This window comes from Sinocyclocheilus rhinocerous, unplaced genomic scaffold (assembly GCF_001515625.1).
Source record: "Sinocyclocheilus rhinocerous isolate Xijiao unplaced genomic scaffold, SAMN03320098_v1.1 scaffold9443, whole genome shotgun sequence".
Taxonomy (NCBI): Eukaryota; Metazoa; Chordata; class Actinopteri; order Cypriniformes; family Cyprinidae; genus Sinocyclocheilus; species Sinocyclocheilus rhinocerous.
The window spans coordinates 4,416-15,265 of record NW_015636137.1 but is presented as its reverse complement, the minus strand read 5'-3'; the positions used below and the strand labels follow the sequence as shown (position 1 = coordinate 15,265).

The 10,850-nt window shown below is 36.2% G+C and overlaps 1 protein-coding gene and 1 pseudogene across 1 annotated transcript in view; both read left to right on the top strand.

Moving 5' to 3' along the window:
* Positions 1 to 3,594, top strand: part of LOC107747698 (tripartite motif-containing protein 43B-like) — a 12,448-nt gene extending 8,854 nt beyond the window's left edge. The window contains exon 3 of the mRNA XM_016562298.1: positions 3,273 to 3,594. Within this exon, the coding sequence (XP_016417784.1) occupies positions 3,273 to 3,594 (322 nt within the window). The remainder of the gene's footprint in view (positions 1 to 3,272) is intronic.
* Positions 3,595 to 3,608: 14 nt separating this feature from the next.
* LOC107747699 (protein NLRC3-like) lies at positions 3,609 to 10,542 on the top strand (annotated as a pseudogene).
* Positions 10,543 to 10,850: the final 308 nt, after the last annotated feature.

Genomic DNA, 10,850 nt, shown 5'->3' with positions numbered 1-10,850 from the left:
TGTTTCAATTAACCCCAACAGTTGGGTTTTCACATTAAATAAATGCAATGTTTAGAGTCCACTAGAATCAAGTATTAAAATTTTATTATTAAAAGTTATTATTATTAAAATTTTTAAGTATTAAAAGTACTCTTAGAAATGTGTAAACAACAGATTTAAACAGACATCTCCAGCATGATGAAAAAAATGAACAGAGGGCTTCAGTAGTGAAACTCCAAACGAAATCCAAATTTCTATGAAATCCTATTTTAAAGCAAAAGTAAAGTGCAACATAGAGTGCAAGAAGCAAGTGTCCATCTCATAGTCCAAATCACTGAAATCAAAGTTCAGTATTATAGTGTAAGAATGACAACATGTCCACGTATTCTAGTCTACTAATAATAAAATATTATAATTAATAATTATTTTTGGGGTAATAAAACTAGATGTAGGCTAAGTGTACAATAGCCTTTAAATTTACTTAAAATGCATATATAATAGCAATGAGGCAATAATAATTAGTTCAAATAAAGTATCAAAAGCAAGAAATCATATGGTTTTATTGAACAAAACTGTTAAAATACTGTATTATAGTGTAATAGAGCACAACACGCTCGAAAACTATTGATCCTAGTTACTGTGTCTTGTGTTTGCCCTCTTTATCCTGTATATTATGATGTGATCTGATTATTTCACCCAAATAAATCCTTGAATCTCAAATCTAGCTTGCCTGGAATAATGTTGCAAAAGTGAAAGAAGACAAAACAAGGCCACTGGAATATTAGGTGCTTATGCAAGCGATTTACAGTTTTCCCTTTGATACTATAGGTTGGGGTTTTCAAAACTCTATTACCTCACTTATTGTGGTTTTCATGTGCTTCTATTTGAAAGAAGCCATATTCTGTATGTACTTTAAACATTCACACATAATCTTTTTATATTAGAAACAATGACATGAACTACTAAATCACATTTTTGTCCTTGCATTGTACTGCACATTTGTCTTGTGTTTCAGAAAAGCAGTGGCACTGCAGCAACAGGCAACAGTCACCCAGTTAGTCTGATTAATTGCCTTTTTGAGGATGGAAAGAGGCTGTGTACTAATTTAGAAAACCAAAAGGAGCTACTCAACCTTCACAGACCTGTTAATGAAGGCTATTCTCAACATTTTCTCTGAAATGAACTGATTGACCCATCAGTAATCAAGCTAATTATAGATTGACAGCCTACAGTACTGACCAGTTGTTTGCTTTTTTATGAAAAAATATTTTCAGCAAGCATAACAATCTAAAACGGTTTAAAAGTAGAAACTGACTCAAAAATCATGGCTTGATACAGACATCATCTCACCAGGACAGTTAATATCAAAGCTTGCTGGTCAATGATCTATTCTAAGTGCTTTTGGATGATTTACAGTAGATACCAGATAAACTTTACTCAGCATGAAGTTCTCCCTTCTTGATCGGCTTCTGAGGATTTATCAACCTAAGCAGGCCAGAGTGCTGAGCTAATGTAATTGTCTAAGCCGAAGTAGCCAAGGAGCAGCATGGTATCTCTCATTTCTAAGAGAGATGACAGTTGGTTATAAAAACCCCAACCTATTAGCACTTACAATCATGCTTCTGTTGAAATTTGTTTATTATTTGAGATGTACAGATATTTTAATCATCCTTTTTAACAACCATTTTGGGGGGTTAGGGTTTGTGGGGTTTGGTTGTAAAACTGGAATTTGTAAAATTTAATATAACTTTACAGAAAATGTAAGTGATTTTTCCCCCCTGAAATGATGTTAACACTCATGCTGTTCATATCTTGTGGCTATAGTACTGAAACAGTATTTTGTTTATGGATTGGCCTCATTCACTTCCACTGTAAGCCCCTCACTGTAACCCAGATTTGTAAAATGTAATTATTTATTTAAAAGAAGGACAAGTAGAAATATATATTTTTTTGTGGTAATCAGCATTATGCCCCAAATGCTGTCAATTGTAAAATGGAAAAATATTATAAATATTATAATTAATAATTATTTTTGGGGTAATAAAACTAGATGTAGGCTAAGTGTACAAAATTTACTTAATTTACTTAAAATGCATATATAATAGCAATGAGGCAATAATAATTAGTTCAAATAAAGTATCAAAAGCAAGAAATCATATGGTTTTATTGAACAAAACTGTTAAAATACTGTATTATAATGTAATAGAGCCACTGATCTATATATAATTATAAAATAAAATAATACAATATAATCTCTATTATAGATCAGAGAATAGAGCTAATGTACATCACGCATTACAATAAAGGCCTGCAGAGGGCGCCAACGGCCTGACGATTGTTTTTACACATTGCTGTGCGATCTAATACTTGTTTAATATTGACTAAGCATCATTTTATTCAAATGTCCACTTAATCTTTTATATTTGGCCATTTTTTGATGACAGAAATGCTCTAGCCACTTTAATTTAATGATTATGTGGACATCAAAACGTGAAATGTCCACTTAATCTTTAATATTTGGCCATTTCTTTAGGACAGAAATGCTATAGCCATTGTAATTAAAAGAATATGTGGACATCAAAACGTGTAAACTCAGAGTGAGGGTTTGAGCTTTTATTTTGAAACCACGATGTATTCTCCCGAGTTTGCGTAGATTTATAAATGATTTACCTTACAAATCTGATGAAATGGCGCACGTTGCGTTCCCATATGAACGTTATAATAAATCCAAACTCACAACAACATGCAGAGATGGAGTTTGAGCTGCTCCACAAATGTAAATGATAACAGTTCCTGTGGAACTGCATTTACTGTGAACGGAGCCGCTGTGAGACACACGTACGTAACCTACATGCCTATAACCATAGATATGTATAGATGCCCCATTCGACGGCTGCATGCTCCAACACTAGGCAGCATTTATCCGTTTATGTATTGAGCAAATGCATCTATATCCTCTGCCTCAGTTACCACTCCACTTAATACAGCCTGATTGCTCAATTCTATATTCATCCATTTCATTGGTTTAGTCTGCTGCTCAGAACTCAAAATAAGCTCTCCAATTCCAGCTTGGTGTGAGTTATCCTGCTTGGGGTGTGCCCAATATGCCCAATATGTTTGTTTTCTATTCCATTCAAAGATTATATGAACATGTAAACATGTGAATGGTGCAAAAGTTCTGACATATATTTTCTGTTTCATTTTTCCATCACAAAAACCTTTTTAAGATTTAACAAGGGTGTGTAGACAGTGTGTAGAAGTTGTAAGGTGATGTCTGTGCTTTGTCCCTACAGTGGTGGAAAGGATCATCTATACCACAATCAGTCTAGATGTGGAGTTTGTGAGCAGGTTCTGAGAGACCCGGTCTCTATCTCCTATGGACACAGTTTCTGCAGACAGTGCATCAATACATACTGGGATCAGTCCAGACCATCAGAAAACTATGACTGTCCTCAGTGCAGAAAGACATCTAGAACATATCCTGTTCTACAAACATACAACATTATTGGAAGATCCAGATCTGCTGATTCTGTTCAATATTACACTCAAAAAGCCCAGCAGGAGAAAACAAGAGACCTACAGAAACCAGTTGATGATAAACTACGTAGGTTCTGATAAAGGGCAATGTGATGCTCTATGAGGAGGACCTGATTGAGAGCGGCATAGACGTTACTGACGCCTCAGTGTATTCTGGGATTTGCACTGAGATCTTTAAGGAAGAATCTGTGATTAATCAGAGGAAAGTCTACAGCTTCATTCATCTGAGCTTTCAGGAGTTTCTCGCTGCTTTCCATGTTATTCACTACCATCTTTGTACTACAATGAAAGCACTACAGTTTATTACACTGCATCATATGTTTAAAGCAGCAATAGATACAGCTCTACAAAGTAAACTCCTGCTCACTGCTCAACAATCTCCTACATGCTTCAGATGTCAGAGGAGCCACTGGATGAGCTGAACACCATGAAATACAACACATCAGCTGAGGGGAGAAAAAGACTGATACCAGCTGTGATCAACTGCAGAAAAGCTCTGTGAGTGTTTTCTTCTTGTATACTTATTGAAGAGACTTTTATACTTGAAGAGAAGAGACTTGAGGTTTTTACACAACTCCCCTCCAAATACATCCACCGTCTGACAGAAATTCAGGGATTCAGTGAGCCTCAGAAGGAGGAATATTTCAGAAAGAGAATCAGTGACCAGCATCAAGCCAGCAGAATCATCTCACACATCAGAAGAGCAAGAAGCCTCCACATCATGTGCCACATCCCCGTCTTCTGCTGGATCTCATCCACTGTGCTTCAGAAGCTCCTGGAAGAAGATCTGAGTGCAGAAATCCCTCAAACTCTGACTGAAATGTACATCCACTTCCTGCTGATTCAGATCAACATGAGGAACCAGAAGTATGAAGAGAGAGATCCAGAGAAACTCCTGCAGTCCAACAGAGAAGTGATTGTGAAACTTGCTGAAGTGGCTTTCAAACAGCTGATGAAGGGCAATATGATGTTCTATGAGGAGGACCTGATTGAGAGCGGCATAGATGTGACTGACGCCTCAGTGTATTCTGGGATTTGCACTGAGATCTTTAAGGAGGAATCAGTGATTCATCAGACGAAAGTCTACTGCTTCATTCATCTCAGCTTTCAAGAGTTTCTTGCTGCTTTTTATGCAGTTTACTGCTATTTATGTAGAACTACTGAATCACTTTTTGATTCACTACATAATTTTCATACACGTGTATTCAGTAAAGTACAAGAAAGTGAAAATGGACAGCTTGATCTGTTCCTGCGATTTCTGCTGGGCATCTCACTGGAGTCCAATCAGAGACTCTTACAGGATCTACTGACACACACAGAGAACAGCTCAGAGAGCATCAGGAGAACCACACAGTACATTAAAGAGAAGATCAGAGATGGACATGGACTCTCCACTGAAAGATCCATCAATCTGTTCCTCTGTCTGCTGGAAGTGAAAGATCAGACTCTGTCCAGAGAGATTCAGGAGTTTGTGAAATCAGACAAACACTCAGAGAAGAAACTCTCTCCTGCTCACTGCTCAACAATCTCCTACATGCTTCAGATGTCAGAGGAGCCACTGGATGAGCTGAACACCATGAAATACAACACATCAGCTGAGGGGAGAAAAAGACTGATACCAGCTGTGATCAACTGCAGAAAAGCTCTGTGAGTGTTTTCTTCTTGTATACTTATTGAAGACACTTAAAGTGTTTACATAACCTGGCAATCAGATGCAAGTCTCTATTAAAGGTATTTAGAAATGTAATATTATAATTGTTCATTGGGTTGACAAGAGGTGACCAGCCTTTTATAAATATTCTACCAATTCTACACAGTCATAATAATAATAAATGTATCTTATCTCTTTCAACCCTAGCGTTTTCTTAAAGAAACGTTTCCAGCCAGTGCCAGATTTTTGATCATACAATCATATGCACAAAACTTTCATGGTCTCCAATAATGTGTTTTTTTAACCTTAAACCGCATAAACACATTTCATTACACCAAATACACAAAATAATGTTCTTTTTAGCAACATCATATGACCCCTTTAAGATATGTGTGTGTTTTAAATTAAAATAATTATTTATACGTTTGACTCATCCCTTTTCTTAGAAAAATAAATAAATAAATAAATGCTGAAATGTGAGGTTTGTAACTTTATAAAACCTTTTCTGTTTGTGGAAACCTGTATTTGAACTGCAAACACAGGTGGTAACAAATACAAATGTTTTTGCAGACATTTTATGGTTTAATATGCTACCCTAAACCTATATATGTATATATATATATATATACATTTTTATTCTATATGATGGCAATTTGTTGTCTATACTATGCAATGTTATATGCAATCCAGACAAGTTGTTTTTAATAACACAATAACATCTGATTTAAAGTGAAGAACTCAAGTATGTGAGTAAACATGTAATTGCACTGAAAAAGCTTGTAAAATTCACCTTGAAAATGCTTGAATTTGACATTGGAAAAGGTGTAACAACCCTGATACAAATGCTTTAATATTTTTAGCTACAGTAGGTACATTTAACAGTAGCATTCAAGTAATAATCTGAATAAACAAATGTAAAAAAACAGGACATAGACTTCACTGCATTAATTAAATATATACTGATTCTTTTTAAAGTTACTGAAGTTATTTAGTCAACAGCAGTAAGTTATTTTTATTAGGTGGCTGTCACTTTAAAAGTTAATTCATGGATATAATGTAATGACAGATCCGAACTGTTTATATAAATGCATCATTCATTATAAATGCATCATTCATACATTCATTCAAGATATAATCAACTGTGTTTAACTAAACCTTATGTGTATTTCACAGTTTAAGCACAATAAGTTGTGAAAATGATGCAAAGGATTTCAGTACTCACACTGGTGTACACGCTTAGAAAAGTATATGTCAGAACAGTGTGCAATCAGTGCAATGAATGATGGGATATGATATGCAACAGTTTGTGTAGTGTGAGAGTCAATGTAATGGAAAGGGTGACCTCTGATGGTAAGCAGACGGAAGTTCATGGACCGGATTCATGACAGCAATAAAAAATTTAACTGGCATGATTTTATAAGTGTGTTGAGAAGGTTGCACCAGAACTGCAACTGATAGAATATGCACTTGTAGCACGATACTATGATCTTTCTTCAAAGGCAGATCGTGGAGGAATTTTAATTGTTTACGACCTTAAATCGTGATATCGCACACCCCTAATTAAAATCATTTGTGGATCTTATTAAAAATAAATAAAATTATTATAAAATGTAGGTTATGGCTCTTTTAATAATTTTGCCAAATGAACTTATGCTCAACTGAAAGGGATTGTCATTGCAATTGCAATCTACCAGTTGGACACCACTGAGATCATTTTGAAATGTTGTATTCAGTGGCACCTCTATTAGCTATGCATTACACTCACTGAAACTTGTATTTGGCTCTCATTCAGATTGTCCAGCTGTAATCTCACTAGTCAGTCATGTGAAATTGTGGCTTCAGCTCTACAATCCTCAAACTGTGCCCTGAGAGAGCTGGATCTGAGTAACAATGACCTGCGGGATTCAGGAGTGAAGCTGCTCTCTGATGGACTGAAGAGTCCAAACTGTCAGCTGGAGATACTGAGGTGTGTAACAGTAACTTTTTTCCATGTCTATTTTCTAATAGAGTCCTGATACTCTGGAAGCTGAGCCTACCCATAGCTCAAACAGCAGAGCATGGTGCTTGCAAAGCCAAAGTCAAGTTGTCTGTTCCCAGGGAATTCATGAATTTATCAAATGTGTGACTTCTTTGCCATGAAAGGCACTCTGGAGTATCTTAAAAGGCACAAATATACAGGAGTTGTACAGATTGGTAATACTTTGTCATTCAATAATGCTCCCAAAAATGAAAGTTGTATAATTTACTGATCCTCATGTTGTTCTAGACCTGTATGACTTAATTTCTTCTCTGCAATTCAAAAGGAGGAATTTTGTCCAAGCTGCTTTTTAAGGGTGCTAAATATGATTTGAAACCACTGGATATCGCACAGGAGCACAAGCATCTCAGACCAAAACAAACATGTGCTTCGGCCACACCTCTGCCCTTCCTTCATGCTATGATAAAATATAAGTATGCTATATAATATAATATAAATATGCTATAATTATAATATAAAAAACATGGCCAAGATGTTTTCATTCAGAAAGTGTAGTATTTTTAGTTTTTGTGATCTCAGTCAGAATCACAGTCAGATTTTGATCCAGCAGCTGAGGTTAGTGTAAGTTTCAAAAGGAGGGGCTCACATGCACAACAATTTGGGACAAATATAATGTAATTTAATGGAAAACTATGTGAATGGCGCTGTGTTGCGCAGCAGAATTTTCTCACATGTCAAAACAAACAACACGAGGTGTCAGTGATTTCTGCCTCTAGAGGCCGCTCTTACACTGTAATAAATAAAAAATATGGCAGTCACACACAAGGCAAAAGCGCAGCATCTACAACTCAAAGGTATCACATACACCGGAGCCACAGAAAGACAAACATGTCGCTGAAAAATACACAACACAACATTTTACAGCCTAGGGTGAAGACATTATGCACTTTAACAACAATTTGGGACAAATATAATGTAATTTAATGGAAAACTATGTGAATGGCGCTGTGTTGCGCAGCAGAATTTTCTCACATGTCAAAACAAACAACACGAGGTGTCAGTGATTTCTGCCTCTAGAGGCCGCTCTTACACTGTATAATGACAGTGGACCTTCTCAGCCGCTCCAGCAACGGACGCAACCCAGAAAAAAAAATCAGCATGGATTTTTGCCGATAACCGATAGTTCTGGAAATCAACTATCAGTGCTGATTAATTGCTAAAACCGATATATCGGTTGACCTCTAATATACACATCATATATAGCACCTTTAAATATATAAAACGACATAAATGGACAGTGGCTGTCAAGCTCCAAAAAGGGAAAACCTGAATGACATTTCAAACCTATTCTCTCTGTAGGTTGTCTGGCTGTATGGTGACAGAGGAAGGCTGTGGTTATTTGTCTTCAGCTCTGAGTTCAAACCCCTCACACCTGAGAGAGCTGGATCTGAGCTACAATAACCCAGGACAATCAGGAGTCCAGCTGCTCAAACACAAACTGCAGGATCCAAACTTTAAACTGCAGATACTCAAGTATGTGGGCTAGTTAACTCAAGTATCTTTTGGCATGTGATCTTTGTTTAGAATTATTATATATATATATACAGTATATGCACATTTCCTACCTTATTGTAAATGAAATTCATCTCCAATCCTTCTTCTATCGTTTCAGGTTTATCCATAGTTATTCAAACGCTAGAAAAACATACAGCTGCCTTCCCAAGTAAAAACCGCCAAATAACGTTTACACGTATGATACGTAATATTCTGATGTGTAATATTCAGACAGTGGGGAGATGGGGGGATTCCCCCCATCTATATGTCTCTGCATCGATTGAATGATTAATTTTTAAAAATTTAATTTAAATTAATTTTTTTATTCCCAGTGAATAGGAGTTCAAACTCCCAACCGGGTGACACTACTCCAATAATAAACCATGCAAAACACCAAAAAATTATAATATCTTTAAAATATTGCCAAGCAAAGTTTCAAACAACAATAAATTCAGAGAAGAACTTCAACTGTAAGCGTCACAAGAATACGGAAAACAAAGGTTTTGTTTCCTCTTTTTTCCTGAAGTTTGTTATTATTTAAAATTGTATGTACATTTTTATACTTTTTTTTAATTTACCACTTAGGCATGTTGACAATAACGTATATCTCCAACATATGGCCAGATAAGTTTTCAGTGGACTTTCAAAACTTGCTTTGCGTGAGAAAGCAGGAAAATATACAGTTACAATGTGTTTTTCATATGATTTAGTCGAGTTAGTTTTGCATCAAACACAATGTAATTTTTGGCAGTCGAGATCTGGCAGCAACAGTGCATTTTTCCGCTTGGGCAAGCACTTCGTGGACAGCTTACCTCACACATGAAATCAGCTGCAGACCAGCAAAACAATGAGAACGCGCTACAATCCTGAGTCACAGCGACAGAGCGGAGGCACTAAAGCTGCGGAGAATCTGCTCACCCGGAAGCAACCGCAACTGATGTAGATTTACAGAAAATTACCATTGTTTTTCAAATAAATAATTTTACATACTTTTTCCCAACACTTTATCAATCTTTAAGTTACATCTTAAATGACAAGGACTGGACGCTGTTACTGGGAGGCTGAATGGAGCGGCTGGAGTCATGTAGCAGTGTCATATAAAGGAATCAACAAGAAAGAAGGGAGTGACAGTCGGTTTGGTCTCAATGAGAATTCCTGGAATCTTTACTGTTGTGAAACGATTTATTGTGCCTGGCACAAAAATAATAACATTAACATTCCTCCCTCGTCAGCCCTGTCTAATAGAGTAGGAGTGTATCTGGACGTGTTGGCCGGCTCTCTGTCCTTCTACAGAGTCTCTGACACACACACACTCACACACTTACACACATTCAATACTACATTCACTGAACCTCTCTATGCTGGATTTGGACTTTATAATGGTTCCTCAGTGTCTCTGTGTCAGATTTAACATCATATTGCATAAAAGCAACAGAGAAATCACACACAGTGGAATATTCAAAAGGAAAAATTAATTATTTACATTTATTAATTTAGCAGATATGTTTATCCAAAATAACTGGAAGTTGCTTTTCCTAAAAGGCTCAAGAGACTACATGGAGATCCTTACTTACATTTCATCTTAGTATCAACAAAAAATGAATTTTTCCCTAAATTCCTTAGGAGAAATTAAAGTAGACACAAATGGGACATAATATAGGAGGAGAACAGGAGGAGAAACTCATGCTGTCTGAGATGCAGCTGTGCCATATGTAGCAATGGAGGCAAATGTCTCTAGATGAGGAGAAAAATCAGAGCACAGTGTGTGATGTTGTAGAGGTCTTTTTTGTAACTTAATAGGAGACATGAGAGGGTGTTGTTAAGGGTATTTTGTTTTTCAGAAAACGTAGGTAAGTCTCAATTTGATATTCATGCTAACTTCTGTCTAAGAGATGGTAAATATCTCTTTTTTATTTTGATCTCCTCTGGGATGTTATATATAATATTTCAATTTTTTTTGTCCGGGATGCCAAAGCCCTTTGCAGACTGTATGCGTATCTGGGGTTGTGTAGTAAAGTTTCTGTTGTGATTATTCTGTCTCTCTCCTTAATTGCTTAATATTAAATCACAAAGTGAATATTTCTCACATGCATTAACAAGAATATAAACTTTCCCAATCTTTCCCTCCATAAAACAATACATGTAGTGATA